Source organism: Myotis daubentonii, chromosome 20, assembly GCF_963259705.1.
Source record: "Myotis daubentonii chromosome 20, mMyoDau2.1, whole genome shotgun sequence".
NCBI lineage: Eukaryota > Metazoa > Chordata > Mammalia > Chiroptera > Vespertilionidae > Myotis > Myotis daubentonii.
This window is the reverse complement of record NC_081859.1, coordinates 7,744,537-7,761,867: the sequence shown is the minus strand read 5'-3', so window position 1 is coordinate 7,761,867 and position 17,331 is coordinate 7,744,537. Positions and strand designations below refer to the sequence as shown.

General features: G+C 45.1%; 1 protein-coding gene across 1 annotated transcript in view; it reads right to left on the bottom strand.

The window, feature by feature from the left end:
• RAB3GAP2 (RAB3 GTPase activating non-catalytic protein subunit 2) overlaps positions 1-17,331 on the bottom strand; it is a 58,126-nt gene that overhangs the window by 15,640 nt on the left and 25,155 nt on the right. Inside the window, exons 10-23 of the mRNA XM_059677784.1 lie at positions 17,030-17,178; positions 16,158-16,237; positions 15,945-16,034; positions 14,424-14,563; positions 12,493-12,709; positions 11,628-11,771; positions 11,318-11,400; positions 10,724-10,788; positions 7,343-7,433; positions 6,520-6,647; positions 3,655-3,868; positions 3,171-3,268; positions 1,764-1,869; positions 1,030-1,190 (exon numbers count right to left, since the gene is read on the bottom strand). Of these exons, the coding sequence (XP_059533767.1) occupies positions 1,030-1,190; positions 1,764-1,869; positions 3,171-3,268; positions 3,655-3,868; positions 6,520-6,647; positions 7,343-7,433; positions 10,724-10,788; positions 11,318-11,400; positions 11,628-11,771; positions 12,493-12,709; positions 14,424-14,563; positions 15,945-16,034; positions 16,158-16,237; positions 17,030-17,178 (1,766 nt within the window). The remainder of the gene's footprint in view (positions 1-1,029; positions 1,191-1,763; positions 1,870-3,170; positions 3,269-3,654; positions 3,869-6,519; positions 6,648-7,342; positions 7,434-10,723; positions 10,789-11,317; positions 11,401-11,627; positions 11,772-12,492; positions 12,710-14,423; positions 14,564-15,944; positions 16,035-16,157; positions 16,238-17,029; positions 17,179-17,331) is intronic.

The window sequence follows — 17,331 nt, the reverse complement described above, 5'->3', positions numbered from 1 at the left end:
ACCCCCCCCCCTCGGGCTGTCAGGGCCGCGCTGGAGAAGGGCCGGCTCTCCTATCAGTACCAGGACACTGACCTCTCCTCAGAATGCACTCACCAACACAGAAAACGTGTCTCCAACTTCTCCCTCATTATTGCTAACCTCTCAAGCTGGTGATATTAACCGACACGATGAACTACTGAGACTGAGGATGTGACTCTCTGCAGACCTAGCTAAGGGTCTCATCCAGGTTAATGTGGCTTCCCGCCAGAAAACATAATCTGAGCTACCACAAGCGATGGGATGTTAGCCCTCCCTCCCCACCTCCCCTACTCCCCGTTTTTTTAGAAAATATATTTCTTTATTGATTTCAGAGAGGAAGGGAGAAGGAGAGACAGAAACATCAATGATGAGAGAGAATCATTGATCAGCTGCCTCCTGCACACCCCCTACTGGGGATCGAGCCCGCAACCCAGGCATGTGCCCTTGGCCGGAATCGAACCCGGGACCCATCGGTCCACAAGCTGACGCTCTATCCACTGAGCCAAGCCGGCTAGGGCTCCCCCTGTTTTTTTAAAGTGTCTCCAAGAGGTGAGGAGAAACCACCCAGGAAAGGGTCAGCTGGGAACTTCTGAGTTGTCGGTGCTGCGTGCCCCACACACCCTGTGCTCACACAAGGGAGGTCGAACACAACTGCTGCATTTCCAGGAGCTGGAACAAACCGGGGAAACATGTGGTCCACCCCTGGCCTCTCTCGCATGGGAAACTGAGGCCACAGAACTCATCTTTAAGGGACTCGCCACCGATCACCAGCCACTGGCAGAGCCACAGCAAGTTCAGCTCTTGCCCCCTTGGGCCACGCGTGCTATGCTCACATGTGGGTGTTGTCTGAATAAACAGACTAGGGGAGCACCCCTCACCCCCTCCTGACCCTAAGAAAGACAAGTAAGAACGGGACACACAGCTCAGACCCCCGATGCTGCACAGCACGAGGACGTGCGGTGCCTCCGCAGGTGGGACCGGCACGGACAGACGCTGCGCCCTGCCACTTACCTTCTTCTCGGTCGCGCTGTCCGAAATCTGTGCGGCCACCGAGTGCCCCACGTGCGCGGACAGCAGGGCAGCCCCGCTGTTCTCAGACTGAACGCAGGCCGTGCGCATCTGCTGCCACCACGGGGACACCGACTGGGAGTCCCATGTGTCGTCGAGGGCCACTGCAGCCAACGTCAGAAAGGAAGCTTAGTTCCCCAGTCCTGGGCCCGGTTTTCCAGATTAAACACAGTTAGAACTAAACTCCCAGGGACGAACCTGCCTATTTCTGAATAAACTGGAAAATTGGTCTAAGTCTAGCTGAGTCAGAACACGAATATTCCAGTTACTCTTGCTGTGTTGGTCACCTTGCTTCTGGACCAACTTTAAAGCCCTGCTTGGAATAGTTCATCATTGCGGAAATGGAGCATTGAATGTTTAATATAATAGGTTATTGTTCTCAGCAGAACAAAAGTAAGAAAAGTAATAACCTCCACCAGAGACCCTTAGATTTACCTCCGAGTTAAGCAAACGCACTGTGCAGATTACATTATTTTTGTTGACAGCACAAAATGCGACTTTCAGAAAGCCACGTCCTCGCAATGCACGAGGCGCGTTCTCTGGATACGAGGCTCTGGGGGGAAGACTTTGCAGGAGACACGATCTCTCTTCCCTGCGGCTGCTCTAGCACTTCAAGCACGAGGCAGGCTTCCGAGGGCGGAGGCCGCGGGCACGCAGGCCAGGCCCCAGCGCTTTACCTTTCATCCGGCTCAGGAGGGACAGCGTGGTGTGCAGACAGCGGACAGACTGCGGCCTCCCCAGGATGCCCTTCTCCTTAGAGAGCCACACGCTCAGGACCAGAGACTGAAAGAGATGCAGATGCTCTTCAGTCCAGACAGCATTTCACTTCGACTCTCGCCCTTGTACACACGATCCAGTGTTTCTGGGGAATGAGTGGGGGCTGGGACATCATGTGACAAGGACAGAACGAGGTGCCGTCGGCCTAAGGGATCCCTAGTCCTCTGTGGAGATCTACATCCCTCCTCTCCACCTCTTGCCTGGTCTAGGCGCTGCCTTCCAGCTGGAGCCTCTGTCACACTAAGTCCTCAGTTAATGTCATCACCAGGGTCTGTGACTTCAAGTGAAATGATGTGTAACAAAACCCCAACTGTACCGTAGCCTCTCACACATGTACGAGTTAAGTTCCCTCGACACCTTACGACGTGTAACAAAGCCTTGGCTACGTCACACACGTAAGAGGTAGGCTATGGCATCTCCTCTGCTCTGCCTGGGCACTGGCAGTGGCTGCTCTGGGAACGAGCCAGATGCGAGCAGGACACCTGCTCGTGGCGTGGCACAGAGACCCGCACGTAGGTTCCCTCGGCCAGAGGGCTGAGCAAGGGCCAGGTCGGCTGCCATGTCCCCTGCTGGACGTGACCACAGTGACCAAGCAGGGCTCTTTTTAAAAGCCAATCTTATTCTACATCCAATTTCTGACTTTGATTCTTGGGCTCTGTTTTTTGTTTGTTTTTTTTAGAGAAGTTCCCCCTCCCTTCCCTTCGCAGCTGTGAACTGTGAGCGAGGGCATGCGTCCGTGTGCATGTGGGGTGGTAAGAGAACAGCCTGTGACGGTGGGGTTACTTCCTCGCCCTTTTTAGAACGAGCAGACGTCAGTGCTGTGGTTTACCCACGGGATGAATCTGTCTACATTTCCTCCAGCACAGAGGCCAAGGTCTAACGTAGACTCTGTTAGGGAGTGCCTGACCACCTTGCACTGCTGGGAGGAAGTTCATTCCGATAGGAACATTGCTACTGATGGTCTCGGTCCACTGAGAATGCATGCATGCATGTCACATGATAAATTTCCTTTAGGGTAATCATGGGCTATGCTATTACAATCTACAGGGAACGAGAAAAAGAAAATACTATTAACTAACTAAATATGGGGTGAATTTTTTTGACCATTTTTAGAAGGTTTTCATGTATGTTCTATGATATGCTTTAGACCAGCGGTCCCCAACCTTTCAGACCTCACGGACCACTGGTTGGCGACCGCTGCTTTAGACAATGGCAAATAAATAAATTAAAAAAAAAAGAAAAAGAAAAAGATGGACAGTTCCGATGAGTGAGCAGGAGAGAACAGCGTCAGCAACAAGGAAGCTCACCAGCAGCAGCTGCGGGCTGAGTCCCGCCGACTCCAGCGTGCGGCACATGTCCTCCGTGGAGCTCTCTCCGTGCAGACACTTCCAAAAGAAGAAGCTGCCTGTGGGTGGAAACAGGCCGCATTAACCAGTGACCTCACCGTTCGGACAAGCTTCCTCAACGGCCACCTAACCCCCACAGAGCAACAGAAGGGAGAGGAGGGGAACCGCTGGTTCAATCTGCTTGGCTTCTTAAAGCGGAGCCCGTCCTGACACCGTCTCTTAAGTTTACTTATGGATACAACACAACTGCTGTGACACAGTGCCTGCATGCCCAGAGCATCTTTAGGGAACTGACAAATTCTTCGGTTAATTTCAAAATGAACCGAAGCTCTGAGACGCTCCTAGCTCGTCCAGGCTTCCTTTGAGAGTGGGCGGGATTCCAACAGGGGTCTGTGATTCCACCCGCCTCAGGCCGCTGCCTCTCCACTCAGGTGAGTCCACCCACCTAGAGCCACGTGCTCCTCTTCACCCATCTTCCTTATGTTGATCGCGTCCTTCTCATACTCTAGATATTCCAGGAATGTCTTCACAGGCAACACACCATCCTGATCATCAGAAAAGCGGACAGCAGCCCTGCTGTTCTCTTGTTTGTACTTCTCTAGCAATGCCTGGAGCTTCACGAGTTCCTTTTCATCCAGCCTTAGCAATACAGCCAAGTCCTTAAAAACAGGAAAAAATTCTGAATGGACGACATTGCTCTCTCTGAGTCTGCCAGGGTGTCAACCCCGTCCCCTGAAGTGAAATGCAACACCACAAGCCAAAGATGGACTTTTAACTAACGTGACTGCTCCCATGAACTTGGTTAGGGCCTTACTCGCCAATTACTCTGCGTAAAACTTGACCCACATTCATGAGGAGGCTATTGAAATAAAGCAAACTAAAAGTACCATTTTTAGAACATTTCCTGAGATTATACTTGTCTAAAAGGTTCAGATTTTAATGAATGTGTTACTGTGTAATCAGAAAAAAAAATTTAACAGGGTGTCCACTGCCACTCTTGTGATTCTGAGGAAACTAAGGGACTAGTCAATAAGAAACGGACTCCTCATTTATTCTGCTGCAAAAACACTGGAGAATGTATTACATATAAATTCTCCATGTGGCTTCGGGGCTACAGAGATCAGAAGTCCCTGATACAGCCTGCAGCCTTTCAAACCACTCTTCTATACCAATGTGCAGGAATATCTCCTGATCCGATTGTTTTTCTAAATTAGGGAAAAGTACACACACACACTTTAAAGACCATACTTTTGCCACAGCAAGCACAACTCGCTCCCCCCATGTGACGTGAGTAAGGCTGCATCCTTAAGCCAGAGCAGTTTTATCTATTTATTGACTAAGGCTGTTGTTTCTACAAACAAGCAATAAACTGCCAAGTGCTACCGAACGCATGCCAGCAGTCCATGGTATACTTGGTTTATAGATGAGCTTATGGACCATGTGCCAGAGACAGCAAAATGAATTAATTCAGCCCTGAATTTCAGTTCTGTGTGCACAAAATTAGCCAGTCAGCCTAGAGGCTGAGTGTATGGTGTGTAAAGAATCTAAAGAAGTCTACAGCAAATAAGGTTTTAATTCTTAAAAAGTGCCTTAAAAAGAAAAAAAAAAGAACAATCTGACAACTGATTTTTAAGAATTTGTAATTCTTTTATCTTTGCATATTATGCTGAGCTATCAGGTGGAGATGCATTCTGCAGGGGATTAGCAGAGCCATCTATGTAACTTCCTTTGGCAGAGTGTGAGACGGTAGCTGGGTCTCATGAAAACATTAGGCACTGCCCTAACCGGTTTGGCTCAGTGGATAGAGCATCGGCCTGCGGACTGAAAGGTCCCAGGTTCGATTCCGGTCAAGGGCATGTACCTTGGTTGCGGGCACATCCCCAGTAGAAGGTGTGCAGGAGGCAGCTGATCGATGTTTCTCTCTCATCGATGTTTCTAACTCTCTATTCCTCTCCCTTCCTCTCTGTAAAAAAATCAATAAAATATATTAAAAAAACAAAAAAAAACAAAACATTAGGCACTGAGGAATCTGTGAAGTGCCTAGGCAATCCTGTGCACATAACTCAATCAACCTGAAGATCCTGGAAAATGGCTTTGTCATGTGCAACAGCAGTCACAGAATACTATGAATATATTACTGTTCAAATGCTTTGTAAAATCTATCTATAATCCCAAAGATAAAAAAGATGCTAGAATGTGGAAGTTGTTTCCATTACAGAGAGAAAAATCTTCTCTTATTTTTATGTTTAAGAAATTGTTATTCATGTATGCATGTTTAAAGTACATTTCAGATGCACCAGATAATTTTCTTAAAAGAACTACCAGTGACCTGACATCAGTAAAACCAGACAGCTGGCCACGGTCACACAGAAACTGGAATGGGAGAGGGGACATACTTCTCTCTAGTCCCCATTAAAGAAACTTCACTTCTCTGTATGGAATGTAAGGATTTTATATACACGCCTCAGAAATGAATGATACTGCACTGTAATAAATAGAGATTACCAGGTGCTGTCACTTTTGTTATGTTATATTTTATGGAATAAAAGCATAGAACATTTACTATAATTATTGTAAACACTTGGATGTACAATAGAATCTTTTAAAAATGCATTTCTTTATGTATACATAACAGACGAGTTGTATGAGTTTGCTGACAACAATACAGAAAATGTGGTCTCTCTGTTAGGCAGAATCATTTTTTTTCTTTAAAGGAAATTAAAGTTTTGCTACTTTGGTAAGCTGACTCTACTTTAACTGGAAAATGTTGTCCAGAAGTTGTATTATAAGTAGTAACTTTAAAAAATGAGTTCAGGCCCTGGCTAGTTTGCTCAGTGGTTAGAGCATCGGCCGTGGACTGAAGGGTCTTGGGTTTGACTCCCAGTCAAGGGCACATACCTGGGTTGCAGGCTCAATCCCCAGCCCCGGTAGGGGCAAGTGCGGGAGGCAACCAATCAATGTCTCTCTCTCACGTCGATGTTTCTCTCTTTCTCCCTTTTGTTCCCCCCTTCCACTCTCCCTAGAAATCAAAGGAAAAAATAGCCTCAGGTGAGGATTAAAAAAAAATGAGTTCAGAAAAACTAGAAGCTTCTAGGGTAGTGTAAATGGATTAACAATAAACTTTAATTTTTCTGGCATAAATAATATAAACTTAGCAGCAAGACACAGAGAACCAGCAGGGAGTCTTGTAAAGAAAATACACCTGTATGCTTTACAAAATTTTTCCATCTTCTACTTCTTTACTACCAATTTGAAAAACTGAAAATAATCGGGGAGACGATTTTGTCGAGTGGGTAATGGGAGTACTCACGTTCTCAGAGACCGACGTGTCTGCAGGAGAACCAAGGGCATTTAACTGGCTGACGGACTCATAAAGATGGAGCAGCTTCAGCTTGCTGGCACAGAACTGGAGCAGCCCTTCGTCAACAGACTCCACCTCTAAAAGGCAACATGCAGTAAAGAGATGTTTCCCAGATTCACAAAAGGCTTTTCTCCATTAAGTCTCTTAATATTACCTAATTCCCTGCTCTAATTTGTTAAATACTGGGAAGCTTACACTATAGACGATTAATAAGGCAAAAATAATTTTTCTATCATGGCCAAAATATTTAAATTTTTAAATGAAATGAGGTACTCTAACAGTAAAAAGGAAGAAAAAAAGAAGAAATATCTTGGTCTAATATTCCAGTTTAGATAAATGATTTGGAAACAGCTTTGAAAATGTCCTCTCTCAGCCCATGACTCATCACTGCCTAGTAGGCTCTCACACTGAAGATAACCAATTAAAGCTGCTATCGTGGTGGTCAAAGGTATGACGATTCAACCAGAAACTGTGGACTGTGCCAGATGTATCCTCAAGAAAGGGTGGCAAAGAGACCAAAAGTAGAATTCCTACCAATTAGTTTTTTTCCCCAAGATTAAAAAGCTCAGATAAAGAGCAACTCATACCAAGAACAGGGTATAAAAAGTTCCCAAATCTTAAAGGTATGAAAGAAGTTTCCTTTTATCTTATGCACTTTATTTCTACCTTAAAGTAATAGGAGAGCATCATAAGCCGTGGATAGCTTTCTACTTCTACGATCAGTTATACAATGAAGTGAGACCATAACCACCAATCAGTACAATCTGATTACCTTGATTTTTCAAAGTGTCCATGAGAGTTTGGGTGACGTTTCTAAGGCAGGAAAATGGTAGACGTTCATTTGCCAAAATGCTTTCCAAAGCCTAGAAGAAAGTAGCAATCCAAGTCATTAGAAGGCAATTATTTGTTTATATTTGACACTGATGCCTCCACTTTCACTATACCACATTTCAAAGGGAAGCTCCATATGTAAGCTGCATTAGTATATATACCTGTGAGTGAAGGGTGCATCGGAAGTAATATGTAATCAATTTTTTGTCATGCCGAACATGATATGACAAAAAGTTCAGAGGAGAATGAAACAAGCAAAAGCGACTGGTGTTTAACAGAATAGCCAGGACTAATTAGAAAGAGAGGTAAGCTACTCACTAATAAGATGCGTTTGAATAAGTCTATATTATGTAAATATCAATGAAAAGTAGAGGCTGTTGTCATGTCAGTGACAACTTAATTACTGCATATGGATGGGGCTGACTGAATCTAGGCCAGTCTAGATATACAGGGTGTGCCCCAAAAATGTATACACACTTTGAATGATTATAAAGTTAGTGTTTATTAGCATACAGTTCATTTTCAAAATTTAAAAGGACCTACAGAAATGAATGATTTTTTTGTCAATGCGTTTTCAAATTGATGACCGTTCTAGTCCAGGAACTGCTGATAATGTGAAGCAATGGAATTGCAAACATCAAGAATAATCTCACTGGCCGAAACTGGTTTGGCTCAGTGGATAGAGCGTCGGCCTGCGGACTGAAAGGTCCCAGATTCGATTCCGGTCCAGGGCATGTACCTGGGTTGCGGGCATATACCCAGTAGGAGATGTGCAGGAGGCAGCTGATCGATGTTTCTCTCTCATCGATGTTTCTAACTCTCTATCTCTCTCCCTTCCTCTCTGTAAAAAATCAATAAAATATATTTTTTTAAAAAAAGAGTTATCTTTAAAAAAAAAAGAAGAAGAAAAAAAGAATAATCTCATTGGGCATTTGTGGGCCCTCAATTCGTCACCTGTTGCTGGTTTTGTATGTATCACCTTTAGAAAGTCTAGTGGATAAGTATTCTTTGTTCAAAACTTAGATTGGCTTCACCCATTATTTCAAATTAGTTAAACCTAAAAAGAAGTGAAAATTAAGTGAGTTATCAGCTGTTAAAGTGTGTATACATGTTTTGGGGGTACCGTATATATACTCACCGCACCTGCCCCTTCCTTCCCCCTGGTAGAAATTTAAGAGCTTTATCACCAGTTCCCAAATCTCTCTTCATGCCTAAAGAGGCAACCATCAGAGTCCCCAAAGGGTTGGACACAGTAGTTACAGCTCATATTATCATTTCATATTAGCACATTAAATTGGATTTTTATTGATGAGGTGAGTATAAAAGGTTAGGCTGAGAATGTGGCATGAGACACACCAGCTGTGTGTGTGTGGGGAAAATCAGGCTTAGCAGGTGGCTCGAGAGGCCAGCCAGGCCTATGATGACACAGCTACCTGGAGACTATACAGAAAGTGACCACATGTGGCAAATACCCCGGCAGATGTCATCTGCATCTGCTCTGTCTACTCTGACACAAGCCGGCAGCTGGCTTGCTTTCTTCTCTACCATTCAGTCTTCCCAAGTCAAAACTAGTTTCTTTTCTCCCCTTAGTGTCAAAAACAACACACAACTTTCACTATTAGGTTTCCTGGCATTTTTTTAAAATTCATAATTTCATACACAATTCAGCAGCATAGTAACAACAACAGTCAAGACGACAGCCTGCACTATGCTCAAGATTCCCAGGATGTGAGAGAAGAAAGATGGGGTGAAGATGAGAAGGCGTGTGTGGTTATGACCCCCCCTTCCTGCTACTGATTCCGAGCTGCCTGCCTAGATGCCCACCTTGTCATGAGAGTGCCATCCTTGATACCCGAGACTTGCTCTGAGGAAAGGAGAGCCTGAGGCTCCGAGCCTAGCAAGCCCCCTGAGGGGTAAATGCAAGAGAAGCGCTTCTTTCTTTCTGAGATTTTTTTATAAAAGCTTTTTGAGCCAAGCTGTCAGTGGGATGGAAAACTCGACTGAAAGTCACAGGGACTTGCCCATTCTACAATAGAACAATACAACGTGTTTTAAAAAATAAAAGGCAAAAAGAAATCAGCAGTCATTGAATCCTCCCACGTATCTAGCCTGGCTCCAGACACTGAGGATTATAGAAATGACACATTCAGTGAGGTCCCCACTTGAAGGAGCTTAACAGAGGGGCAGATGAAAAGGCGGGGAGCCATGACTAGTATCAGCTATGGTGATACTAGTGCGATGAGCGGCGGGGGAGGAGCTCGCTGCATCCATGGCGAAGTGTCTGGAAGGCAGTGGAGCTGGGACTGAGCATTACGAGGGGACTGACGGGTGGTCGTGAAAGAAATCATGAGGCACCACATTAGAGCCTGGAGTGGAGGCTGGGGAGCGCAGGGTCCCTAACGCAGTACCAGTGAGACGTGAGTCAGGACAGGATGTCCAGAAGCAATTTACCACCAACCAGTGCAGCGAAGAGGCTCCGAGCCTAGCAAGCCCCTTAGGTAGAAACACAAGAGAAACGCTTCTTCTTCTTTTTTTTTCTGGAGAATTTTTAGAAAAGCTTTTTGAGTCAAACTGACGACATGTGCCAGGGAGCAAGACCTCCGATGCCCAGAGGAAGCCCTGCTCACGGGCACCAGGAGACACACAGAAGGATGGTCACAGTTCACGGCTCCTCACAGCAGGAAACTGGAAACGCCCTAAGTGTCCACTGGCGGGAGGTGACTAAACTGCAGTCAGTGGAATCGCAGAGCACCGTCCGCTGCAGCCTGTGCGTCAATGTGGGGGAGGCCCAGACACACGGGGAAGGGGTGATGTCACAGAAGTGGGGCGTGACTCCTTTTACACACAGTTGAAAAGGCAGAGAGGGCATCCATCAGCTTTAAAGGAGCCACGTAAAAATAACATAACTCAAAAGAAAAGCAAGAGAAGCAACATTCTGAACTCTGGTCCCTGAGGGTCGGGAGAGGGGGCACAGCTGATGAGGGACATGGGGGCTCCTCAGAGCTCCTGGTGGTCACCACGTGGGTTTATGTTATTATTCCTTAATCTCAACGGATGGCATGCACTGTGTGTGTGTGTGTGTGTGTGTGTGTGTAAAACACATGCACTTGCCTGTGTGATAGAATTACTGACTTTTTAAAAAAAGAAAGGAAAAAAGGGACAGCAGGAACGGCCGTGTGGGAATATAAAAAAGGATGAACATGAGTAAGAACACAAAAGGAAGGCTAGCCTTTTGTGCTTGGAGGGGAACGAAGAAAACAAAGATTTTCTCCGGAGGGAACTGGAATAGCTACTCAGCAGGAAACTTCACATATACACTCACCTGCTTTTTGGTTGCAGGGTACTTAATATCGAGAATTAATTCCTTTATTTCTGTTTCAACCGAATCTAGAAAGAGAAAATTAAGCAAAGTAAAATTTCCACTTTTATTGCAGGCAAATTTTATTCTGAAAGAAAAAGGCATCTATGTGTACTGCCCGTCTGCTTGAAGGGTGTCCGGGTCTCTGGCGCTACTGTTACAGATGTGCACACACCCTGAGAGGGCGACTCCATTGGACAGCACAGTGAGCGCCTGCGCCTCGCCTCCTTCTGAAGAGCCGGCACAGCTCATGAACGCGATCCAGTGTCTGATGGCTCCATTTAGAGCAGGGTGGGGGACCTTCTTTCTGCCAACGGCCATGTGGATATTTATAACATCTTTTGTGGACCATACACAATTATCACCTTAAACATCAGCCGGCTGTATTTGGTCAAACATGTCATTAACTCACCCCTAATGCCTTGGCAAGGCCAGACCAAAGGATTTTGCGGGCCTTATAAGGCCCAGGGGCCGCAGGTGTCCTACCCAAGTTAGAGAATAACATTAATTTAAGGAATAACAGAGTATGCTTTAGCATTTTTACTAGAAAACACCCACCAAGACTGGGAGATTTTGCTTTCAGCAAGGCTGCTAATTTCTTCATTAAGTGCATGTCCTTGGCCCGTTCACTCTTCTTGTCACTGAAACAATAAACACATCACGTTCTTACAGATGTAACCTTGCTTCCTTCTAATTCTGACCCTCTGACTGTGCCCTGTCCTTTACTCTCTTCCTACTTAAGTTTAAAGGTATCAGTCTCATAAGAAAAAACACACACAGGAAAACAATAACTGCAAAACTACTAGCAAGATGCGGGTGGGACGAGTTAGTAGTGGGGCGCCAGCGAGGGACACCCGAGAAGCCTCACCTCAGCGCCAGATGGAAAGGAACAGTCACCGTTTTCACACCTGCAGACACGGGATCCACGAGGCAGATCTGGTAGGTCTGTGGCTGCCAGCTCTGACTGGTGACGTTATTTAAGCCCATTATTTTATAGCCAGGATACAGGAGCCTGTATATACAAAGAAATCACACACCAATATGGTGACCACATCAGAGAACGGAATGCCACTAGGGGCTTCTATGATAGCCTGGGACCCAACATTACAGCAGTGCAGAAGCATCAATAAGGCAAATAATACAAACGGATACCAAAACGGAAGTGAAGCGGGACGCGATTGGCAGAGTGCTGCCTGTTAAAATGTGCTAGAGCCCGGCCAGTGTGGCTCAGTGGTTAAACATCGACCAATGAACCAAGAGGTCGCTGGTTTGAGGGTACATGCCAGAGATACAGGCTCGATCCCCAGTAGGGGGAGTGCAGGAGGCAGCCAATGGACGTTTCTCTCGCAACGATATTTCAATCTCTCTATCCCTCTCCCTTCCTCTCTCTCTAAAAATCATTACAAACATATTTTTAAAAAATGTGCTAGAAAAGGAAATGAACACAGGCCCGTGTTGCAACGGCAAACAAAGCATCTGACATCTGAAGGCATCTTCCCTCCGGAGCCTCCACAGCGTGAGGGACGGGACAAAAGGCAGCACCAAAGCTAAGTCATTCGGCAGCACATCGCGGCCTTTTCAAGGAGGTTTCTCTGTTATCACACACTTGCAGGAAAAACCGTAATAAAGAACATGTCATGTCTCAAACAACCTGCAAACGAATAAGCAGGCTGAATGAAAGCTTTACTGGGATGAAGCTCTGCTGCACCAGGAAGGGGCGGCCTGCAGCTCACCTGCAGTGCTTGCCCACGTTGAACGCGCCCACTCTGGGTCCCTGCTGTGTGCTCCACACCTCCAAAATCCCCCTCCTCGGCGCGTAGATCACGAGGAACTGAGCCACTCGACTGGGGCCCTGGGGACTCCCGAAGGGGGAGGGGTCCCCCTTTTCTGGGACTCTTTCGTGGAGGTCCTCTACCACCTGGACCCAACCAATCTGGGCGTCCCGATACCCTGAAGACAGGAGAAAGGGATGCTAATTGGTAAATTAATGTAAGTTTAACAGTATCCTTCTCAAGCACTATGGGATTTTTGGGGGGGGGTGGGGGAGGAATTTAAGAAAAGCTATAAAACTTTATTTTTAAATTATGATATATCTTAAACAGAAACTACTAACAATTATAATAAATATAGAATCAACCAAGAAGTCTTATTAAATCTTGTATTTTGCTCAGTTTGCTTCAGATCGCTTTTTTTCTTTAAGAAGAAAACAGGTGTCACTGAAGCCTCGTGAACCTCCCATCTGATTCCCTTCTCTCCCTCTCTTTAAAAACTCTCTCCCTTTAAAACACTCTGGGGAGATGATCAGGTTGGGTTTTGAAACAACAGTCCATTTAAACTTTAAGGAAGAGATCAAACTGATTTCCTGTTACTCAAGTTCCTTGGTGGTGGGCAGATGGAGGGAAAGTGTGGGCCCAGAGTGAAGGGAGGTGGCCGCTCTCACAGGCCATCGATGCCTCTCTTCCCAGCACTGGGAGGAGAACCGATTGCACTGGGGGCCGAAAGGTGAGCAGCAAGGCCAGCAACAAGCCCGTCACAGGGGATCTGGGCCGGCTGGCACACCTGCGCCTTTCAGGTTCGGGGCAAGTCTTGCTGAGCACACAGACTTGATGTTGCTTCAGAAGACGAACATCACGGAGGAATGATGTGTCTGCAGCACTGAACCCTCTTCTGCAGACACTGAGGCACGTGACCAGTGATTGCTGTAGGAATTCGTCGGCAAGATGAGAATGGACTCCATCTGGTCCAGATTGCTTAATGTCCTCGAGTCCATTATGCCAAGTGCAGACCAGACTGCACCATAACTGTGGTTTCCAACCTGTGCTCACATGCTGTTATTCGGGTGATTCCCAACGATGCAGTCTCCACTTCTTCCTTCGTCAAAGGCTTTTTATTTTGTTCAGGTCGACAATGTAACTTCATATTTTCAAGCCTTCCTAACAGTTAGGTAAGACCATGTGACTAACTTCTGGCTAATATCTTATCGAAAAAGGTTGGAGGGCTTCAGGAAGTATCTTCAAAGTAGTCTGACTCCTTTCCCTTCTTCCGTCATGGGATACAGACAAGAGGGCTGGAGCTCCGGCAGCCTTTTGCACCATGAGAGGACCTTGAGTGGGGAAGCTACATGGAAGGACACTGGGTTCCTGAGGACACTGTGGTGACTTCATATCAATCCTGTACTTGGGTCTGATAATAGCAGCCAAATGCAACTCCCAATTGACAGTTACCAATAACGTTAAGTGAATTGGCCAAGCACATGGATAGAGAAATCAAGCCAGCGAAGATGGATTTTGCTAGGTTTTGCTTCTTAAATCTGAAAGGCTCGGCATTCTAGCTTTGGGGAGAACATCTGACTCAAACATGGCCTTGTGAAATGGAATAAATGTAGCCGGGGCAAAAAAAACTGAGTTCAGAAATTGACAATGACAGAGAGAATTGAAAAGTACATAAAAAAGAGGTTAGACGGGCCTATGAGTTCATCAAACTTAAAGACATATCAACTGGATTTCTGGATCAAGTGTTGCCAAACCCAGTTCATGTTTAAAAAAAAAAAAAAAAGCATAAAGGATTAGACAGATCAACCAGAAGCTAAAGAATGATCATATTGCTCAACTATTAGGGTAAAAAACAAATTAAGCTTTTTTCCTGGATGTTTGTAAGGACGTACCTTTCCACATGCGTATTGCAATTCCTCTGGTTACATCCAATAGAATAACTCTGCCAAAATCATCCGTTACTGCTGCCAGAGAGTTACAGGGAGACAGACAAATACTCTCACCATGACGTCTAGAATCTGGAAGCCCAAACCTGAAATGTAAAAGAAAACAAAAAGCTCAAATCACATTCCAATCTAGAGATATATACCACAATCATGAAATGTGTAAATGACATAGGCTGAATCTACTTTTACATAAAGAAATACGAACCTTGCATGGACTAATAATTAATTACCTACATATGACAGTTTGCACTATAAGAAGTTTCCTCCATTATAAAATGAAAACATCTATTTATTTTATACGTTTTCTATGTAAATACCCACGACCTTATTTTTCAGAGAACATCAAGTGCATCATAACCATCTCTCCTTGATTAATTGTCATAGAAAACAATACCCTCACAACCAGCGAAATTTTAGAGAACTTGGCTCCTCCACAGGCATTTGCTGTCTGTTTTAAGTTCTTATTCCTAACCTGTTTTCTCTTTGCTAGGTATCACATCTTGCTGATACCAATGTTAATTAGCTTGAAGGGAGAACTTCCCTTCTAAATATTTCTCTCTAAGCTGCTCCTGGTCTGTAACCAACCAATCGTACTAGAGCTGTAAGTACAGTAAGAGTGAACGGTACTGAGAAAGGACCAGGAGAGCTCACTTTGATGACAGTCCCTGAGACAAAGGGCTCAAATTCGCTACATCTGTTGGGGATGCATCGGGCCATTGGTTTATTTCTTGATTCCTGAATGAATTTAAAAATGTGGCATATTTTAAAATAAGATGAAAAAACCTTAGGAGAGAAACTTTAATAAGTTTTGGTAGCATAATTAGTTATATCTCTTTAGGTGAAGAATATCTAAAAGGGGGAAGGGAGTGTTTCTACTTCCCTTCATGGTGGTACTTTATATTAGGTAATAAAAAATAATTTTAAAACAAAATCTAGCAAAAACCACCTCTTCTCCTCTCCAAACCTGACAGCACTAAGGATGGAGGTAAGTAAAGAGGCAAAGCTAGCATTCTGAAGAGGGCCTGAATGCAGGGGGCTCCTGTTTTCATTTCATTTTTTTTTAAAAGAAATTACTAAGTATTTTTATTTTTTATTTTTATAGCTTACTGACAAACCAAACTATTTTTAAAAAGAAATTCATCAGCTATCACGGAGTTAATGTTCCTGCAACTTAGAAGCTAAGTTTACAGGTATCTGTAAAACAACAACACACACACACACACACACACACACACAAATACATACTGAGCCCGTAATGTCACAGGGAGACAGCAGTGAATGAAACAGGCAAGAACCGCTGTCCTCGTGGAGTTTACATTCTACTGGAAAAGTCATCTCATACCAGTGACTTTTAGAAGCTCCAAAGACTCATGAGATTAAGGAATCCGCTAAGCTCATCGAAAGACCCTCAATCCCACAGAACGTTCCCCAAACCACCGCAGTTTGAGAAGAGCATGGCCGACTTGCCTTACAGCTAATGGGGTGGCCGGCTCCATCTTCGGCTTTTGCTTTTGGACAGCTTCTTCCTCGTGCCTACTCTTCCAACCAAGCCAACCACTGGAAAGAGAGCGTGAGAATAAAACCGGGCTCGCAGAGCGTCCAAGTGCAGGCTATCACATTAGAAGCCCAAACCAAGCTAGACAAAGTAGAGACGGCTTAATGTAATTGTTATGCGATTACCTGGCGGCATTAAACAGAGCAGAAGTGAGTTTGCTGGCAACGGCGAGGGCAACGTGAGAGAGCAACGGCTGTGTGCTTCCCTGGAAGACAGAACACGTGCCCGCTGACAAAGGAACAGGGTAGCTTTCTAAGCTTTCTAAAGGAGGCCTGCTATACAGTCTGAAAAAGCTGTAAAGCCTGGATAGCAAGAGCCTATGCAGCTCCTTAAGGGGAGTATAGTCACTTTATTTCAGGGGGTAGCAATGTCATCAAAGTGTCAACGTCAAAGCCACTGGCGTTTTATCTTTAGGAGTTCCCTCTTTTAGTTGTAACTTAATTGAAACTTTAAAACTAGGATATTAAAATGGCATTACTTTATATCAGGGCTGTGGCTTTCCCAACCATACACAACTTGCTCTCTGCCCTCTTTAAAAATATATATATATATTTTACTATATAAAGTAAAAAGATAGGTTAGGCAATTCTGAGAAGGCTGCTTTTCAAGCGAGAAGTAAGAGCTGCCAAATCTAACTGTCTCCTGATTTAAGGAGCCATTTTCACCACGTGGATAACGACAGCTGGCAGCCAGTTCTGACCTGACAATCCTCACAGATGCAAACCCGGGGGGGGCTGGTCCACACCCCGAGCTTCTGACCACCCCACAGTATCCAAGGCAACGCGGTGTCCACGAACCCGGGCCATCAGAAACAAAGTTCAGCTGTTTACACTGAGTTAATTTAAGAATTTAGAAGAAAGCGAGCGGAGATTCATATGAGCTTAGACTGAAACTTAGCAACGTAAACTGCTCAACCTTTGTAAGGCTCAGGTACCATAGCCATTTTTAGACAAGGTGAAAACTCAGTCTTACCCATGATCAGGGAGGAACCTCTTACCTCTAGAGCATAGAAGAAGCCAGTGAACGGATTGGACCCTACAGTGATGTACTGAGACATGGCAGGTGGGCTGTTCTTAATGGCTGCGTTAAATCCACCGATATTGGAGGCAGTCTTCATTTGATCGAAAGGGGACAGCGTCATAATACCTTAGTGATCAAGCGACAACAAGGCATGACCTGAACGCACTGAAAGGACCCTGTCAGTGTAGGCCATTGAATGTTTACTTCAATTCCATTCTAGGACATTAACCGCTCAATTTAACAGATAGAAGTTATTTTTAAAAGCTACAAAAGTAATTA